Source organism: Pseudorca crassidens, chromosome 5 (genome assembly GCF_039906515.1).
Source record: "Pseudorca crassidens isolate mPseCra1 chromosome 5, mPseCra1.hap1, whole genome shotgun sequence".
NCBI classification, from domain to species: Eukaryota; Metazoa; Chordata; class Mammalia; order Artiodactyla; family Delphinidae; genus Pseudorca; species Pseudorca crassidens.
In genome coordinates this window covers 107,687,906-107,709,589 of record NC_090300.1, presented here as the reverse complement: position 1 = coordinate 107,709,589, position 21,684 = coordinate 107,687,906, and the positions used below count along the sequence as shown (strand labels likewise).

General features: G+C 35.4%; 1 protein-coding gene across 1 annotated transcript in view; it reads left to right on the top strand.

Annotated features, from left to right (window-relative positions):
* Nucleotides 1–19,891, top strand: part of EPHA3 (EPH receptor A3) — a 366,552-nt gene extending 346,661 nt beyond the window's left edge. The window contains exons 16-17 of the mRNA XM_067739177.1: nt 10,549–10,704; nt 17,171–19,891. Coding sequence (XP_067595278.1) covers nt 10,549–10,704; nt 17,171–17,276 — 262 coding nt within the window. The 3' untranslated portion in view covers nt 17,277–19,891. The remainder of the gene's footprint in view (nt 1–10,548; nt 10,705–17,170) is intronic.
* Nucleotides 19,892–21,684: the final 1,793 nt, after the last annotated feature.

Below are 21,684 nucleotides of genomic sequence, written 5' to 3'. Positions count from 1 at the left end.
GAGCCTACATTATAGAAGATGTACAGTAGATAATAGACAAGCACAGATTATAGGAAGGAAATAAATAAAAGGTTGTGATAGATTATTAAAGGGTGCTTGAGGAAAAAGCCCTCTGAGGAGGTGATATTTGAGCTGAGAACTAAAAAAAGGAAAAGAGCCAGATTTTTTCTTTTCTTTTTTTTTTTTTTTGGCTGTGCTACGCAGCATGTGGGATCTTATATCCCCGACCAGGGATTGAACCTGTATTGGGACCACTGAGTCTTAACCACTGGACCACCAGGGAAGTCCAAGCCAGATTTATAAAGAACCATCCCCTCCATAAAAATATTTTTAGAAAAAGGATCTTGGCACAGGAAAAAGAAACTGCAAATGAGTCTGGAGAGTTCTAGGAAGTGGCAGAGGGACAACAACATAACCGAAGAGCAAGTAGGGAAAGGAAGAGTCTGTCACAAGAAGGCAAACAGAAGCCAGAACACTTGAGGCTACCCAGGTCATGGTGAAAACTTTGGAATTTTTTGAAATGCATGAGGAACCCATTAAGACATTTAAAGCAGAGATGTGACACTATTTGATTTACGCAACTGCTTTGCTGGGGGAGAGGAATTTCCACCTTTCAACCTGTGCTACTTTCACTTAAATAGTACTCTAGCCTCAGTGACCAACCTCAAGTTCCTTCAGAAAGTCAACGCATTTCAGACATGAGGACAGCAGCACACGCTGTTCTCTGTGTCTTAAGATTCTTCTTTGCATTCATCTTCCCTTAGAAAGCAGCTTCTACATCTTGTCTTAATTGAGGCATTCTCTGGCAACATGATTTAAAGGTCAACACCATTATTCTTTCATGGGCCACTATGCCCTCGTTCTTCATCATAATTTTAATCCAGTTGTGTGCATTTTCTTTTTATGTATCCATTCCTCCAATTAACTCAGCCCTGTGAGATCAGATGCCATGCTGCCTTTGTATTACCATGTTGATACTGGAAATTCAATACATATCTGTTAAGCACATAAATACATATTTACTGGAATAATAATAAATTTCCATTTCAACAGAGATACAATTTTTAGAAAAATATTCTAGTTTTATTCCTATTCATTATACAGATTTCTGCAGACATTAGTCATAATGGTAAAAGCTTAAAATTTTCTCCTAAGCAAATCTCATGTTTCCCTTTCTGTCAACTCAACTCCAGAAACAGTCTCCTCAACACACTTGGAGACTGTCTCAATCTGAGTTTGTGGATGGCACCAAGGATTCAAATTTCTCAATGACTTAGTTATTTAGATCAATATATAGAATTATGCCTATAAAGTCCTTTAGGAAAAACAACATCATTCTATTATTTTTTATACGGATGTTGTTTTCCAGAGTCTGCCTGTGTCTAGTTAGTTTTATGGCAAATTTTATTTCATATACTGTTACAGAAATCTTTCTATAATGCATTATTTTACTCTTCAGCCTTCCTTAGAGTTGATGATTCATAACAGAAACATTTCCAAAGAATCTTACAGTGAGAGTGTCTTTGTGAATATCACTGCTGAAAGTGGGGAAGGTGTTTAAGCAGATGGTCATGGTGTACCAGATTAAAAACTTACTTGTATGTTGCAAGAAGTGGTAAGAAGGGAAGGGAAGTTATATTAAATTTTATGTTATGTTTGTTTTCTGGTAATTGATTTATTTTCCTAAAAGTAGAGTAATTGGGGGAGACATGAATAAATTTGAAGTTTTGACTCTATGAATATGAAGATACAAAGGTTTGTTTAGCAGTTACTTTGTGTGAGGCATTATACTAGGCCCTGTGGTGCTTATACAGGTAAAGAGACACAGCCTTCGACTGCAACAGCTTGCCTTTGAAAATAGGAGGAAAAGAAAAGTTCGGAAATACTATATAATTGACCCTTGAACAACATGGGTTTGAATTGTATGGGTCCACTTATAGACAGATACCTCTGAATGGAAAATACTACACTAATACAGGGTTTGTGGTTGGTTGAATCTGAGGATGCCGAGGAACCTCAGATAAGAGGTAAGAATGGGGAGGGCCGACTATAAATTAACCCCTGTGTTGTTCAAAGTCAACTGTAATATCCCTCAGAATATGTAATTATTAGAGCAAGAAGACAAGGTTTTAGGAATCATGAAGGAAGGATGAGTTTACTTTTAGCTTTCAGATTATCAGGCAGTTGCAGAGAAGTGACTTTTGGTTGATGGATGAAATTTCTACCAGCAGATAACAAGATAAGATCATACCAGGCTAGGGGAACACTGTACGAAAAAGTAAAACACACAAAAACTTAGGATACTTCCATTTACATTGCATAATACATTTCTGCTATAATACAGCGTAAGAAAGGAAATTATGAGAAAAGAACCTGATAGATGATTTCACCAGATAATGGAAGATTTAATGTCATCTCTAGAAATCTGGACTTTTGTCCATGAGGAAAAGAAGAGCCATTGAAGATGCTTACATGATATATTACATTGTGCCTGTGGAATAGTTCTCTGCATCTATACCTAGAATAGCTGGAGGGGAATAGTTCATGATAAGGAGTAGGGAGGTGATTTCAGTAGTCTTGGAAAGGACTTATGCTAGGGTAGAGCAGAGAAAATAAAAAGAAAAGGTGTAAATTCAAAAAGTTGTAATGGGCTTCCCTGGTGGCGCAGTGGTTGGGAGTCCGCCTGCCGATGCAGAGGACATGGGTTCGTGCCCCGGTCTGGGAGGATCCCGTGTGCCGCGGAGCAGCTGGGCCCGTGGGCCGTGGCCACTGGGCCTGCGCGTCCGGAGCCTGTGCTCCTCAGCGGGGGAGGCCACAGCAGTAAGAGGCCCGCATACCGCAAAAAAAAAAAAAAAAAGTTGTAATGAAGTATTATAAGACATGGTGACTGGTGAGATGTGCAGAGTGACAGAAAGTATCAGAGAGTACTTCCAGTTGAACAAGGAGGACTCTGAGAACAGTGCTCCCACTGACAGAGGTAGGAAGGGCAGAAGGAAGAACAGCTCTGTGAGGCAAATGAGCATTTCGGACACAATGAGAGTGAGTCCTACAAGAAACTGGAAATTTACATCTCAAACTGGGAGAGAGATTAAAGCTAGGAATCCAATTTGGAGCCTTCTCTCTGCAAACATAATTTTAAAAAACACCATTAGAAATGTATTTAGAAGGTACAAATCTTGGTCTAGTCATGCTGATTTTCACCACAAGTATCGGTATATCCATCTGTATTCTCCTAATAATAATTTAATTTCTAGTTAAAGGTCTCATATCCCATGGATTATAGGGAGACTTTAATCAGTGAAGAGTGGAGGGTGTTTGTCCACATAGGTTGACACTGAGACACACACCCCTCCCCCAATCTCCCAGACTGAACTTTTGAACTTCTCCTTGCTGCTTCTGTGTTGCCCTGTGGCCAGGAGTGTTTCTGAAGCATCTAAATGCCTCAGTCCCTTAGTGCAGAAGTCATGACCTCAAAAATCTACAAGAGCCAAGAAGCTGATTGAAATGAGTGAATGCTTCTACAGTGTGTAACAGGGTGTGGTGGTAGCTAATGGAGATTTCAAGCTCCTTATAAGGGGACTACAGAGCCAGTCAAGCCAGTAGGTGGCAATCCTAGAAGGAAAAATGTATACAACATTAATTATTATCTCAGAACAATAACCCACTGCATACACTTCCACCCAGAGAGAAAGAAAGTGGTCTGTTTAGAGCTTTGGAGAACGGTACCAATTACAGAGCAGAAGAATATGAAATGGTAGGTAGAAACAGGAACAGCCAGAGTTAGGAATGAGACTTCAACCATTACAGAAACCACAGCCCAAGGAATTTTCCAAAACTAGATAGAATGAACTGTATTATCAAAAGGTGCAAAAGCGTAGGCAAAAAAAGACAACTGAGGAAAAAAGCCACTCAATAAGCAATGAGAAGGACATTGAATTCTCTTTAGATAACTATTTTGATTCTTTTAGAGTGATAGATGAGATATGAAATTTTAAGAGATTTAGTTATAATTGGATGATGAAAAGGAAAAGGCAATGTGAAAATAATGCTTTCGAGAAATTCAGAAAAAATGAAAAATATAGTCATAATATACATGTATAAAAGGGTAAAAGTAAAGCTCCCTTCCTTTTGGTAAGAAATGGAGAAATTTTTCTTAAAGATATTCTTGATAGAAAATATTCCTAGAAAAATAAATAGAAAATGGTCTTAGAATGATAAATTTTCTCTACTACACAACAAATACTACAAATTTGTTACACAAATTAAAAAATAAACAAAATTCATTTTATTTTATTTTTTTAATTAATTAATTTTATTATTATTATTTTTTGGCTACATTGGGTCTTCGTTGCTGCGCACAGGCTTTCTCTAGTTGCGGCGAGAGGGGGCTGCTCTTTGTTGCCTTGAGCGGGCTTCTCATTGCGTTGGCTTCTCTTGTTTTGGAGCATGAGCTTTAGGTGCGCAGGCTTCAGTAGTTGTGGCTCCCAGGCTCTACAGCGCAGGCTCAGTAGTTGTGGCTCATGGGCTTAGTTACTCCGTGGCATGTGGGGTCTTCCTGCACCAGGACTCGAACCCGTGTTCCCTGCATTGTCAGGCAGATTCTTAACCACTGCGCCACCAGGGAAGCCAGCAAAATTTATTTTTAAAAGAAACTATTTTGAAGATTAGTTTTATATAATATACATTTATGTAATACATATAATATGATTATTTATTACATATATTTATGTATATATAATAGACAATTAGCTTTACAATATGTATAAAATATATCTCGGATTTAAATAAATTGATTAAATTACTTTCATGAGTGTAGTTAAATTAAAAAGTTTAAAAGGCTAAAAATAGAGAAAAATAACAGATGGATTAACTCATTTCTATTCAGGCAGTAAGATGCCTTTTTCTTTTTTGGATATTTATGTATATAAAACGAAATAGACGTGTTCTTCAAATTCACAAAATTTTCACATGCCAGGGCATTGGATTCTTCAAGGCTATTGTAAATTTATAGAATACAAATTTTTGGCATAAAGAATTAAATAATACATTCAATTTATTTGGAATAAGGTTCTAAAGTGAAGGTAAAGGAATTTATGGTATAAAGACTTAAACAATATATTTAAAATATTTAGACTAAGATTCTGAAGACCCAATTATACTTAGTTAATTTAATTGAAATGATTTTAAATATATTGTTCCATTGCATTGATTGCTAACTTGTAGGGATTTATGTTTATTAAGCTACAGAATAAATAGGAACAAAAATAAGCAGTACTTGTAATTTTTACCTGTTAATGGCACTCAATTAGCATTAATAAAATACTTCTTATCTCTAAAAGAACAAAATATAATTCTTTTTGAGAATAACTACTGTTTTGACAAATATTATATCCTTTAAGAGAAGTCTGATGACCAAAAAACAATCTGTTTCTCAAAATGACTTTGACCTCCAATTCTGAAACTGACAGGGTGACTTTCCTCATGAACAAATATGATACGGAACTTTTTAGAGGGAAGCAAATATTTCAAATACCCAGGTGATCTCTTTTTTTTTTTTAATCTTAAGAATCAAAGCAGGTAATTTTACCACTGGGAGAAATTAAACCAGATGTAATAGCTATAACTGCTAAGATTTTTGTCCTTAAAGCCTAGAGACAATCAAAATAAACACAATGACTTTACTCCTCCTTAATGTGTTATTTATATACTAGTTTCCTGTTGGGAACTATATATATTTAAAATTATTTTTAGTTAGTGATGACAAGTTAAATTCATTTATTCCTATCTGGAATTTCTAACTTTAGAGATAAAAAAATCAAACATTCGCATTTAAAAAATTGGTAAGTACAAAATTTTCCCCTTGAAACGTAATGACACCATTTGAAATTAAAATATTAACAATAAATTATAAAAGGTATTGAAAAAGTATATTACTATTTTATATATCAGGCAATAATAAAGGTAGATATAATTAACATTTTGCTTTTGAGAAATTACCCTTAAGTTTTAATATGGTCCCTGAAACTATTCACAACCACAGACAAAAAGCAGGTAATTATAGTGGTATAGAATACACCTCCAATATTATTAATATTTAGTTCTAGACTCAGTAGGCATCTTATTCATTCAAGAAATGTGTATTAGTCAGTATTTTTAATACATAAAAAATAAAGCCCTCTGTAAACCCAAAGGAGTCTTTTTATGTTATAAAAGAATAACTTAACATTCAATTTTAGAGTTTAGAATTCTAGTGCAATATTGAAATAAGATCATTATGAGAAGATATTCTTGGGACTAGCAGTTATTTATTGACATTTGTTCCCCAGTATCTGGTGCTAGTTGGTATGACCATTTACAGATAAAATAGGAGTTGATGGGAAAAAAATATATGTGTACCTCTTTAATGCAGCAGTATGAAAATCCACAAAAGAATAATTCACAAACCTAAATACAAGGAGAGAGGAAGAAAGGGAAGAAAGTTATTTTTTGTTTCCCCTGAGCAAACATGTAATTTCCATGATTTCTTTTTAATGACTGCAGTCTGTGGCCAGTAGGTACTGATTTATGAAAAGCTGTAAAAGATCAGGTGGAACTCTGCAGGACATCGTTTACAGCTGCACGGATTGAAACCTATCTAATTTGTCTAGTAAAAGTGTGAGCTCACAGTGCACATCACCCAGCCTATAAATTTCCCCTTCAGACCCAATGTCTGGGGCTGGGTCTAAAAAAACGCCAATGCCTGCAGCTGCTCAAAAAGCCCACATTCCCCTGGTGTGCATGAAGAGACATCACAGGCTCTTCACAGTGAGAGACAAATTCCTATCCATTGATAAACTCACCAGATGTCCTCTCGGAGGAGGAAAGGAACCAATTTTTATTTGAATTCCCCAGAGAAATCCTGGAAGTGGAAAAATGATACTTTGCAGGGCTGGTTATTCCTAGGTCACTGGCATTAAAATTAGGTCCTTCTTTGTCTTCCTTATACTTTGATCCAAGTAATAAACAGAAAGACTCAGTTGGGGTCACTCTAATCCTTAATCCGCACATCCTGTTTTATTTCAATTTGTTTATACTAATTTTCTCTAAATTCTTGTTGAGTCTGACTATACTGTTGAGTTTAAAAATACAAACCATTTTGAATTTAGAGGGGAAAATTCTGCATTTTGCTATCAGGCATACTTCATAAATATTCTGAATAAATGTCCTGGGGTTTGATTCTTCATACCCACAAACCTATAAATAAAAAAGTATTGCTCTTCATGGGACCAAGAGTCAACGAGAGTCAACATTAGATTCTGTGCTTCAGCTACTGTAGCAATTCAAGCTGTGGGGTGTGAGTGTGTGTGTATGTGTGTTTGCTTGCATGCCTGTAGATAGTCTAGTACTTTATTGTCTCCTTTCTAGGTCTCACTTCATTTTTCTTATAAAATTTTCTCACATCTGATGTAATGCTACTCAATTTTGTTTACTGATTCCAAGTCTTATCCAATGGGTCCAATGTTATATCTAATGTTGGCCAATGACCAAGGCTATGTCATTCATGATGGTCATACAAAACAACCCAAGAATAATGTATACATTTTGGACCCCGGGCTGTATATCTATATCTGTAATTCCTCAAGTTCTTAGGAAAAAAACATAAGCAAGACATTTTCAATGATTTAAAAAAAATTTTTTTCTTCTTTTTCAGGTGGGTAATTTAAAGAATTATAGAAAATTATTTATGTATATGTTCCAGAAGAGAATAATGTATAAAATGTTACATTTTATGATGTTCTAGGTATCCCTAAAGGAAATAAAATTAATGCTTTGTAAAATAGTACCTAATTTCTGATTCTTTCTTTCTCTTAGATAACCTGTGAGGATTAGTTAAAACTAAACCATAACACATAATACAAATTACAAACTCCATAATTTTAATTTTTAATTTATAATTCAAACACTTGAGGTAGAGAGGATTGAAGCAGTTGAATTTAGTCTAATGGAATGAAGTTTGAAAAGTCCTCCATATTCAGCTATCTCCACTTCACAAATCTTGACAGGGAAGGAACTAGTTATTGATCTATATTTTCCACAGAGCATGCAAATATAGGCAGAACCAAACTGTCATGTTCTCAGTGTTTTCTTAAACTGAGCACTAAAATTGTGTTAAATTTTCATTTTTATCAAATAAATAGTTAAACTTATTTTTAATTAATTAAAATTTTATTTTTATCAGATAAATTTAATGTCTCCCCATCAAAATCCAAATGAATTTACAATCCTCTCTTGTATTCCCAACAACAGCACACAGGTTCAGGGCATGCTTGTTCAGATTTCAGAATCTTAACCTCACACTTAAGCGTGTCTTGTATATTAGGGAGTGAGTTGGAGAAATATCATCAATAGTAATGGAAATTCCACATATAAGTGATATCATATGATATTTGTCTTTCTCTGTCTGACTTACTTCACTCAGTATGACAGTCTCTAGGTCCAGCCATATTGCTGCAAATGGCATTATTTCATTCTTTTTTATGACTGAGTAATATTCCATTGTATATATGTACCACATCTTCTTTATCCATTCCTCTGTTGGTGGACATTTAGGTTGCTTCCCTGTCCTGGCTATTGTAAATAGTGTTGCAGTGAACATTGGGGTGCATGTATCTTTTTTAATTATGGTTTTCTCCAGATATATGCCCAGGAGTGGGATTGCTGGATCATATGGTAGCTCTATTTTTAGTTTTTTAAGGAACTTCTGTACTGTTTTCCATAGTGGCCGTACCAATTTATATTCCCACCAACAGTGTAGGAGGGCTCCCTTTTCTCCACACCCTCTCCAGCATTTATTGTTTGTAGGTTTTTTGGTGATGGCCATTCTCACCAGTGTGAGGGGATACCTCATTGTAGCTTTGATTTGCATTTCTCTAATAATTAGTGAATCATCTTTTCATGTGCTTTTTGGCCATTTGTATATCACTTATATGTGGAATCTTAAAAAATGGTACAAATGAACTTATTTATAAAACAGAAATAGAGTCACAGATGTAGAAAGCAATCTTGTGGTCACCAGGGGTTGGGGGGGGTGTGAAGGAATAAACTGGGAGATTGAGATTGACAAGTATACACTACTATGTATAAAATAGATGACTAATAAAGACCTACTGTATAGCACAGGGAACTCTACTCAATACTCTGTAATGACCTATATGGGAAAAGAATCTAAAAAAGAGCGGATATATGTAAATGTACAACTGATTCACTTTGCTGTACAGCAGAAACTAACACAACATTGTAAATCAACTATACTCCAATAAAAATTTTAAAAAATATCAATGGAAATCTCCCAATTAAAAATTCCTTTTAAATGTGGGCAGGACTCTGATTTGTCGCTTAATTTTAGTTTTAGCTTCCACATATATTATAGGGGCATAGCATCAGTGCCTAACTAATGTAAGGATTAAAGTCCTTCATATCTGTGTGTTATGCTTAATATTGTAAGTGCTCATAAATGTTCAATATAATCCGTATTTCTGTTGTTGTTGTTACTATTATTATTCATCTCAAAGCAAAGACCTTCATAACTACTATTTACTCAAGCTCCCATCCTAAGAGGAAAGAATAAAGAGGACAATCTAGTGTCCACCTGGTGACTGGTTCCAGGCTTATGAGTCAAAGAGGCCACTGAGAGCTGAAAAGGCAACCCAGGCAGTTTACCAATAGGATGCTTCTCTTGGTTCTTCAGGGATGAAAATATGGTTTCCTCCATTTCTTTTGTTCCTTTGATTCACCAGATCTTGCAGCTGGTCATAGATCTATAGTAAGACCTGTAATTATATAAAGCAATCCTAAAAGTTCTTGTTAATGCTGATTATATTGTGCAATAAAAGTCATAGTCACAACGTCTATCTATCTATCATCTACTTCTGTATATATATTATAAATCTATTTGATGTTGTCATATTTTTGAGAATTTCACTTATTGTCACTCATCTACTTTTTTCTATTCTTTTTGTAATTTTTATTTTTAATGACATTGTGACATTATTTAAGTCTGTGCTGACTTTATGTCCTGCTGTAAGTATAGTCCAGGTTGTTCAAACTGTCCCTTAGACAGCAACCTGCACAGTGTCTACAGATGAACATCCAGTAGCCAGGATTTAATGTTGGAAACCAAATCCATCCACCAAAGCAGACAGAGGAGTATTCAGTGTGTTGTGTCAGCTATAACTGTAACCTAAATTATCACCATCTTTGCTAATGGTTAAACAAATTAAATTATAAAAGTATGTATGGATATATTTATGCTTTTCACTGGCAAAGTTTCAGTAATTTAAAAAGCAGACGTGAGTGCAGAAGGGGAGCACTGAGACAAGATGACTACACAGTATTCTTGCAAGCTGCCAGCTTGAGCAGATAAAGACTTCATGGCAGATAAATTTCACAAATAAACAGGAATGCTACATGAAGTCTGGAAGTTCCTGCTGATGTTGGTGTCAAATTTTGACACATAGCAACTCTGCTGACTCCTGATCTCTCTCCCATTGCTATTTTCTTTTCTTGCAGGCCATCAAACCTTCTTCTGGACCAAAGCAACGTCGACATTACTACCTTCCGCACAACAGGTGACTGGCTTAACGGTGTCCGGACAGTGCACTGCAAGGAAATCTTCACAGGCGTAGAGTACAGTTCTTGTGACACCATAGCCAAGATTTCCACTGAGTAAGAATAAGTTTTGACTGAACTTTCTAGTGGACATATGTGTTTAGGATTAATGTATTATAAATAATAGATGAATCTCTGAGGTACTTAACTTTCTCCTGTAACCACTGAGCTGGATCCTGGGTCTTTGTCAAGGACACTTTCTAGATTGAGGTGTGTTAATGTGTCTTCCTCTCTCATGCTAGATCCCCACAATAGGTGTCTTCACTGAACTATGATCTCCTTCAGATAGACCAACAGATACATAGCCACACCCAACCCCAAAGGACCCAAGACCCTAATTTAAAACATAAGCAGATATGGCATGATGATTTGTATATCCTTGCATCTGTGATTCTCTGTTATTTTTAACAAAGCCTAACCTCTATGGAAATGGAAAATTGAGAACTAAGTGGATAACCTGGTATATAGGGAAACATGCTAAAGTCTAAAAGTAGTTCTCATAGCTATTAAATAAACATACCATCATCTATTACTGAGTGATCTCATGCTAGAAAATAAAGTTATAAATAGGTTTAAGACATGGTTTTCCTTAAAAAAGCTTATGGTGAGTTTGGAAGAGAGAATATGCATAATTAATATATATTAATTAGTATTAATTTATGATTTCGTGTGTTAAAAGCCAGTAATAATCAAGTATAATATCTATACATCTTAGACAGTGGTCCTGTGGTACAATAGGGATCATTTGGTAACAGGAATTCTTTGATATGAGAAACCCATGGCCATAAAATTCATCCTCATTCACCAGGTATGCTAATTGGGAACAGGAAGTGAAAAACTGAAAGCCATATTCTTCATCTCTCTGTGAATGAGAGACAATTTACTTCACTTTCCAATGAGACTGCATCATTTTTTCTTTTTCTACACAGTGACTTTTTCTGTTTTCCCATGCACACAGCTGAAAATGACTCTCTCAAGCCTAGGTCATACAACCTTGGTATGCCACTCAACTGAGCAGGGTCCAACTCTCTTTCTTCTAAGTCCCCCTGAGAGACATTCTGATGGCCTCAGTCTTGCTTATAGACTGGCTTCTCCAAAGTCATGTTTGCCATGAGCTAATCATTTCTATTCAAAGGAGGAAGAGTGAGACAGCATGAACTTGACTCTAGGGGTCCTTTCCTGAGGGTAAGATAAAGGACTGCTCCAAAGAAAGAGGTTTTGTGGGGGGCAGATACATCAAAAGTTGTCCACAATTTTGTAGCTTGCAAGGTCTGTTTGGAAACTGTATCCATCTTTGAGTCAAAATCTTCTATCTTTGATCTTTGTTACATTAAATAAACCCTTTTGTGCTCTCAAGTTCCTTTAAGTCATATCCAATATTTGAATATTTAAATGTTGTTGAATATTTAAGGACTTTCATTGTCATCCTGTCAATCATTTAAACAAAATCACCTTCGAGAGCTATAGATGAGATGTCAAAAAGGGGTGTGTAGTGTAATTAATAGAGATACAAGTGCCTAAGAAATAGGTAAAGAAGTTTACCATTTATGATATAGCAACCTATTCAGAAACACAAACATCACAAAAGGGTCTATAGCAAGGGAATATTACTATTGAAGAGGAGAATTTGTTCTTAGAAAATAAACTCACACTAGTCTACTTAATATGTGTTGGCATTCCTGTTTAAAATAGAATGTAGTATCTGTTGAATAGACTTCTGACCCAATCGACAATGTGTTTTGGGTTTCTATGGTAGTTATTTTGATCAGACACAGTCCCAGGATATATTAATGTATTTAAATATTTTTATAAGTTCTTATTTTAGTAATGTAAACAGTTTGGGTTATGATATCAAGAAACCTGCTTCAGAGCACAGAAGCATAGCAAAGAACAAGCACAAAGTTAAAATTTTCTACACCATTGCCAGATTTTCAAAGGCAAATGTTTATTCTCAGTAAAATATCAACACTCAGAGCTTTTAGATAATGGAAAATTATATTGAAGCAGATGAAGCAGAACATTGTTAATATGATTAACTACTAGCTCACAATTTAAATATAGTCAGACATTCTAATCTATGAATACGGTCAGAAAGCTATTTGCTTAAAAAGGTAAAGTGGCAGCCTTTGTTACACTTCCAAGTTAAGGTTGTATTTGTCTCAACAGTACAGTATTGGATGCTAAGCTCTTTTTGGCTGGTTAGAATATTTTCACTTAATTGTTATGATTATTTAAACAACCTGTGAGTGTAGATTCACGATGAATGAAAACTGGTTTTTCCTAAGAGATTCGGCTCTTTTAGGTTTGCCCTTCACACTGAGCCAGATGGTTTCAGATCTCTCTGTATTTCAATGTTCTTTCTTCTGTCCTTTCTCCTCAATTCAGGGACAACATAGAATTAACATCTACTGACCTAAAACTCCTTGAAAAGAGTTGTTTACTTTTTGGGTCTCTGCAATCTCTACTTCATACCCACTCTTGTTTATATTATAAAAACGAGAATTAAAAAATATTTAATACACTAAAAATTTGGAAAAATTTAGTGAGGCAACATTTTCACCTTAAATGCTGTAAAATATTTAACTCGATATTTCACTCTTCCTTTTGCAGTCTTAGGCTTGTTGTTTGAATTTGATTCCTTCCAATCTCTATTTTCTTTGTGTCTTACAGAGTCAATTCAGAAATGATTCCCTTGACCAAATAACTCCAGAGATTCTCCTTGAATAAGACAGAGAAGCTTTAAAAAGGAGATTACATTTGTTTTTTACTATCCAGACTATCAATCATAGGAAAAGGTCAAGAGTTTCATACTCAAATAAATATTAACTTATTTCAATTAGTTTAGGGATTTCATTTTTAGGCCAGCTACTCAAGTCATCTAATTTTCAAATAAAAGTTTTTTAAAATGTGCAGTTTTAGTCAGTCAACATATTTTTTAAAAATATTATTTCATAGCCTAGGATGGATTTAGGAAGTTTAGTGTGAGAAGGAAAGAGAGAATGAGAAAGGGCAAGAGTGACTGTAGAAACTGGAGAGAGAATTAAGTGTGTGGAATGAGTAGGAGACAGATTAATTGCTACATGTTCTTATCCTGCACCCTTGGATGCTGTTTTCAAAGTATCATCACCTATCCTTTTGCCTTTGAAGTACCAGATAGCTTATTAACCTCTGGTCTCGATTTTGAGCTGCTCTTTAGTCTTGAACTTTTCCACTGCTTTTCTGAATAGGGTAGTCCTAACGAGATAAGCATATGGGGAGTGTTACTGAGACTACAGCAGCTGGATGTTTAGAGAGATTTTGGACTTGGCAGGGTGGTGGGTAGAACACATTTTGGTAGGGGGAAAAGAAGGTAGAGGGTACATAAAAACTCAAGTTAAGGCATAACCTAAAGGGATATTTACTGTAATTCCCTTTTCCCGTATAATCCTTTGCATCAAATATAAACAAAATTATGTATCTACTTGCTTATGTTGGGTTCCCAGACACTGAATCTGAAACAGTTTTATGCAGAAGATTTCTCCAGGTGCCCTTGGGACATACATCCATAAAGAAGTGATAAGGGGGCCTTGGACTGAAGGAGAAGACTCAGTCCTACCTACTGGAACAAGAGTCCTAGAGCTTGGCTGGCCCTTCAGAGTTGTCCCAAACTGGTCTGCGAAATTGCAGCATCTGATTTTTTCCAGTGGCCAGGGTATTGGTGCTTCAGTTCCAGAGGGGAAATAAGGGCCAGGCATCATAGCATATATTACTATGTTTAAATTTCTCAATGAGCTCAGGAAATTAGTATATTACCTTGGAGCATTGTTTTTTTTCTCTGCTTTCCATGATTACATTTTCTTTTTTAAGCTTGTAAAGAAGGGGAGAAGGAAGAGACAGAGAAAAAAATCAGGAAGTTATAAAAAAATATGATATAGAATTGGAAGAAAGATGAGAGAAGAAATACAAAAACAGTGAGGAGCTATTGATTTATATACATTTATATCTGTCCTGTTTTCTAGCTCTTAGATTCATAACCTGACTTTGTTATAGTTTGAGGATGAGTAGGGAAATGTTTGTTGTTCATTTTAAAGATAGATCCATGGTATCCTTATAAAAGAATCCAAATCCTGTAGAGCACACATTCTCAAAAGCAGGGGTCAACATAAATAGACTACGTTACTCTAAGCGAAGGTTTCATTATCCATAGTTACACAAAGGACGGCAAGCTTGATGTCACCATAGCTCCCCACTAGCCTTCCTGGTGAAGCAAGGTAGCTGAAGACTGTGATCAGAGAGGACTTCAGGCAAAATACAAGTTGTCCATAGAGAATTTATCAGACCCTTGAATGGCAGCAGGGGGGTAACCTGTAGGGCATCAGGATTTCATCCCCAGCTTAGGTGATAGGAATGCAACTGAGCCTTAATTACTTTTATGCAGCAGATGCTTAAATAATGTGTAAATTGCTCTTAAGTAGTTACCTATTGTCTTCTTGCACACCTTTATTGCTTGGGAACTCCTTTTTTTTTGAATTTTATTTTACTTTTATAGAGCAGGTTCTTATTAGTTATCTATTTTATATATGTTAGTGTATATATGTCAATCCCAATTTCCCAATTCATCCCACCACCACCAACATCACCACTACCCCCCCCCCCCCGCCCCAGGGAACTCCTTAAGAAATCAATTGGTTCAATTCAGTGAGATTGAATTCACAATTTTTCATTCTTTTTTAAATGCTCTATATAAAGGGGCTCCATCTGTGTGCGTGAGTGTATTTGCATGTGTGTACTTTTCCTTCTTTCCACTTTCAGTTTGCCTAGCACTCCTTGCCAAGTGACACTTAATCCTCTATCAGCTTCCCCAGATAAACATATTTTGGACTATCGATTCACCCTGTAGTAAGTACATGTTGAGCCCTGGCTAAATGAGAGTCATTGTTCAGAGTGTGGTTGATAAGCAGAGTACAATACCGACAAGAAACCTTGTTCACATGGAATTCACCTTCTTTTGGGACAAGATAGAGAGTAAAGAAAATAAATCAGGAAAAAATGGCAATATGCTGGATGATGATAAATGCTTTGGAAGAAAATGAAACAAAAAAGAAAATAGGAAGTGCAGGTATGAGTGCAGAGAGGGTTTACAATATGAAATAGGAGGATCAGGGAAACCTCGTAAGAGGGGGATGTTTGAATAAAGACCTGAAAGAGATGAAATGTATGAATGAATTACTTAAATCAAGAATATTTAATTAATCATTTGCACATGTTTAGCTGTCTTTCCCCCCAAATGAAATTCTATATGTTCTTATAATCTTTATTTTAATGCCTTGTTTCTGAGTTTTAACTATTTTAAATTTAATAATTTTGATAAATAGAGAAATATCCTTGCCATTTTTTCTACTTTGAAAGAAATTTCTACTTTAAAGAAATTGTTACAGTTATCTATGGCTGTACAACAAACTGCCTCAAAACTAAAAGGCTAAAACAACAACTATTTTATTGTATACACAATGTCGTGAGTCATGAATTTGGGCAGAGCTCAGGAGGCTGATTCTTCTGCTATGGTGTTGGTATTGAATTAGGTATTCATCTAACATGCATCTGGTCTAGTCCGGAGGGCTTGAGATGGTTTCACTCTTGTCTGCCATGGTGCAGAAGCTTCATATAGCTGGGTCTGTAGACCAAGTGCTTACAGATGACCTCTTTGATATCATAGTCTCAAGACAGTCATACTTCTTACACGGCAGCTCTGGGGCCTAGAGAGGGTGTCTCAGGAGATAAGAGGTAGAATCTGTTAGTATCTTAAAATCTGAGTACAGAAACTGATACAGTGTCACTTCAAACATATTCCATCAGTCAAAGCAGTCCCCAAACTGGCCCAGATTTAAGGGAGACAGGTAATGCCCCACAAGAATATGTGACCATCTGCATTAGTTTCCTAGGGCTGCCATAACAAATTACCACAAACTTACTGGCCTGAACAACAGAAATTTATTTTTTCACAGTTTAGAAGCCAGAAGTTGGAAATCAAGGTATTGGCTATGCCACGCTTGCTCCAAAGTCCAAGAAAAGGAATCCTTCCTTACTTCTTCCAGTTTCTGATGGATCCCAGCAAAGTAACTGCAATCTCTGCCTCCATCTTTATGTGGTCTTCTTCTCTGTGTCCCTGTGTGTCCTTTTTCTCAAATAAGGATAGTCTCACTGGATTTAGAGTCCATCCTAATCTAGTATGATCTCATCTTGACCCTTCTCTTAATTACATTTGCAAAGACCCTATTTCTAAATAAGGTCACATGGTAAGGTTCCAGATGGACAGAAATTTTGAGGGGAACACTATTCAACCCACTATACCATCTATACTCTTCCACAAGAATAGAGGTGGAATAGTCAGGATATAATATACAAATGGTGCAAAAATCAGAAAATTATGTCTAAAGCATTGGGATCTATAATTGCACAGGCTTTGTTAATTGAAAATCTCCTATTTACATACTATCCAGGAAACCATGATTCTCACCAGAAACTTTCTCCTTTTTTTTTACAGTGACATGAAAAAAGTTGGTGTCACTGTGGTTGGGCCACAGAAGAAGATCATCAGTAGTATTAAAGCTCTAGAAACACAATCAAAGAATAGTCCAGTCCCAGTGTAAAGTGCTATTTCTGGAAGGAGGTGGTGGCTGTGGAAGATGTGGCGTCACTCTGCAGACAGATGTCAACACTGGAAATACTGGTGGACATTCCAAGCCCAATAAGACACTCAGATACGAGTACAAATGCCTTAAAATGGAATTGAAAAACTCTTTATTTTCCCCTATCATTTAGTGGATGGGTGGGTGGGTATATTTTGTTTTGTAATTGCTTTTTGATATTAGTTGATGGATCAAATCAAAATTCTTCAGCGCAGAATGATGAACTAGCATAGAGCCATTGATCATAAACTATCATAAAAGCAAAACAAGTGAAATAACATAATGAACATGGTGGCTCTGTTTATAAATAGCCACAAAAGAAAAGATGTGATATTTTTATACACAGAAGAACTCTGTAACAGGTATTTTGTTTCTTTAAAAGCAAGCAAAATAGAGGAATTCATACCTCAAACTATCTGGCCATATTTACTACCTTTTCATTGTATTGTTCCCTTTCATCTGTTAAAAGGCATATGGAGATGAAGTCTGTAGTGGTTTTAAGTACTACACATTTTTAATTGTTAGCTTCTCTTAGTATTACCGTGTAAAAAATGTTTTAATTTTGAAGAAAGGTACATATTTATTTTCTTTTGAATTGTTTTTATTGTTTTCTATTTATGCCTTGATGATTTAATTTGGATTTGTGACAGTCAAGTGCCAAATGCTCTCTCAAATTGTCAGCAGTAGGAAACATAGAAAGTGATGGGTTTCTTTCCAGATTTTTTGAACCATCCACTTATATGTATCTATATCTACATACAAAAGGAAACCAAACCCTTTCCTTGTTCATACACTAACCAAATCTCTCACAGTCTGAATTATTCCATCCATTTTTTTCTCTCCATTTTATAATAAACTGTACGCTCCTAATTTAGTGTAATATACTGGCTGTGTGTAATGGATTCTCAGTGACATACCTGCCCTGCTCTGGTGTTTAGGAGACCATCAATTCCTTCCATTAGTAAAAGAGCTACGTTAGAACTCCTGAATAGAGAATAGCTACACTGGAAAGGATTGGGATCCTATTTAGATTGCTGCATTAATTGGCAATATAGCCTATAAGCTGAAGCATGAGTCAAAAAATCACTTGCTGACTGGCTTTGAAATGCCACTTAATATCTTTGTTTAAACGTGTTGAGCTATTTATAGAGAATGATGATAACTAAACTACTCATCTGCCTCACTGGGGTTTTGTTAAATTAATTAAACATTGTCATCATCAATAGCAAGTATTATTATCTTTAAGAGTCTCTGCTGAAATGCACCTATTGTAGTTTTGGTGTATATCTTAGAAGCATTGAACTTCTTGACACTTATTGAACATATTTTCAAAATTGCTGGTTGTCTAGCAAGACTCAAAATCTGGAAAGATCTCTTATTGCAGGAATTTACACTTACTATTCCATAAAGGTCAAATATGAGCATACTCATTAATATTTGAAATATATACCTGGTGGAGATCTAGCCATAATATATTGTGAAGCAACATTTTACCTATATCTATATTCTTTCTAATGCTGATATGGTCATGTTATTGGAATAAGAAATGCATACGTCACAAAATAGAATGGATAAAACAATGCCGCAACCTTTATGTTCTTATGCAAAATGGAACACTAACACGGCTTACAGTCACAGATCAAAATTCGCAAGTGCTAATCTATTGTAAATTTAGTGTAATAAGGCTTAGGTTGTGTTCCTCATATATGCAATTATATCTCAAATTTCTGCAATATTCCTTATAGTCAAATCATCCTACTAGAATCATGTATTGGGTGTATAAGAGCATGAACCTTTTAAAAAATATATGTGATTATGAAATTAATTACAAATTTCACTTAAGCCTGCTAGAAGCAGATAAAAAAACATTTTTAAGCAAACATTTTGTGTTGTGGAATGTTAGATTGAGATATGAATCTGGCTTCAATCTCATTTTTTTTTCCAGACTAGCATTTACTTTCTTAGGTACTCGTCTGTGCATACGCAACAAAATCTGTGCATTTCATGAATTAATAGAAGTTGAGGATTGTTGAATCTATTTCACTTATTTTGGCTGTGGTTTCCATTTGAAAGTTGAGATTGTATACGCAGTATATTGCTCTTCATTTTTTCACTATTTTTCTATCTGACCTCTTATAAATTTACTTTACACAATCCTTACCTTGTACATATGTAAACATAACAGTGTACGATTCTTAACCGTGGAGTAGAGGTACTAGAATGCTAATGGCCATCTCTTTGTACAGAAACTGCATTGGCTTTCAATAAACATGAAACCACAACTCATTCGCAACGTCATGTACCATATTATCTGTTTTGTATCTTAAATTTGTTTTACATATATTATTTATTTCTGGTAACTTGCCCACTTTAAGCTGTACTAAGTATCAAATAAGCCATGTATAAATGTGATATGATTGGCAATATGTATGTACTTTAAATTTGTATCTTCAAAACATTACTCATTTAGTTTATGTTGTACAATGTAGATGGCCTCTTACTAATGTAAAATGATTTGTAGTGGAAACATTTATATTTTTATAATAAACATAACGAAAATATTTTTTACAGATTGGAATAAAGAAGTGGTCTTTGAACCTTTTTTAAATATTATACAAATATGTGCTTATTTAAACAACAAAATAATGAAATTTATGTAAGTCAAGAAGAATGTGCTGTTTCTTTTTTCTCCATTAGTGAGGAAGGATTGGTGTTATGTTATCCACATTTTTTTTTTTTGTTTAAATGTCATTATCAATCAGCTAGAAAAATAATCAGTAAATATTATCTTTATGGTTAAAAAACAACTGTATTAGGTAGTTCTCTTTCAATTACAAGTGATGAAAAACAAATAAATAGCTTAAAGAAAATAAGGAAATTTTCAGACCACATGACTGAAAAGTCTGGAGATAAACTTCCTAGCTGAGAAATCAGGAACAGTTGGTTCCAGGCATGTCTTATTCTTTTTCTTTTTAACTGATCCTATTTTTTCTCTCAACTAGGTTAATTTGCAAACTCCAGTTGATCCTTGAAAAACTTGGGTTTGAACTGCATGGGCTTGCTTATCACAGATTTTTTTCAATAAATACGTACAGTACTACATGATCTGTGGTTGGTTGAATCCACAGATGTGGAGCCATGGATATGGAGGGCTAACTATAGGACTAGAGCATCCTCGCATTTTGATATACACCATGGGGGATCCTAGAACCAATTCTCGTGGATACCGAGGCCTGACTGTAAATCTTTTTTTTTTTAACATCGTTATTGGAGCATAATTGCTTTACAGTGTTGTGTTAGTTTCTGCTGTATAACGAAGTGAATCAGCTATATCCCCATATCCCTTCCTTCTTGCATCTCCCTCCCACCCTCCCTAATCTACGCATCTATGTGGACACAAAACATCGTGCTGATCTCCCTGTGCCGTGCAGCTGCTTCCCACTAGCTATCTATTTCACATTTGGTAGTGTATATATGTCAATGCTACTCTCTTACTTCATCCCAGCTTACCCTTCTCCCTTGTGTCCTCAAGTCCATTCTCTACGTCTGTGTCTTTATTCCTGCCTGCCCCTAGGTTCATCAGAACCTTTTTTTTTTATTTTTAGATTCCATATATGTGTGTTAGCATACAGTATTTGTTTTCTAGTTAATATAATTCTGCATTATAATTCCTGTGAGATAATTACTGTCCCTCAGTTGTTCCAGTAGAAATCATGGAGCCTTACTTGGCTCACAAGCCCTGTCTGAATCCCTTTGGACAAGAAAATGAATGACTTAGATTGGTAGTTCTTAGTCCTGAGCCTGCCGTTGGAGATAGTGGGTGGGATCATGTGAAACTGATCCACAGGGATCAGAGGTGTCAGAGTGGTTTATGTCCAAAAGAAAGTCAGAATATCATTTATGAAAAAAGAAGAAAGGAATTCTGAATGGGCCAGATAAAACAAAAATTAAAAACAACCAATGAACTGAAACTTCAAATAATATTCTAAGAAACACTTGGTACTTTGTATAAAGTAGGTCCCTAGTCATTTGCAACCTATTTAAAGAAAATGAATATATATGAAAACCATTGCTAACTCACAATATGAGGCAAGATAAGATGAGTGACCAAGATTAGAGGTGAAGTCACAAAATAGATCAGGTTTGAGCTTTCCCTGAAGGAGAAATAGCATTCAATCATGTTGAGTGGAGTAGAGAATAACTTGTAAGCAGGAGATAAAGGGAGCAGGTAAAGAAGAATATATTTATTCATTCAATAACTATGTTTTAAGTACTATTATGAGACAGGTGTTTTGCTTTCACCATTTACAAGTTATTCCATTAAATTTTGCAACAATCCTGTGAATAGATTTAGCCACTTTTAATAGAT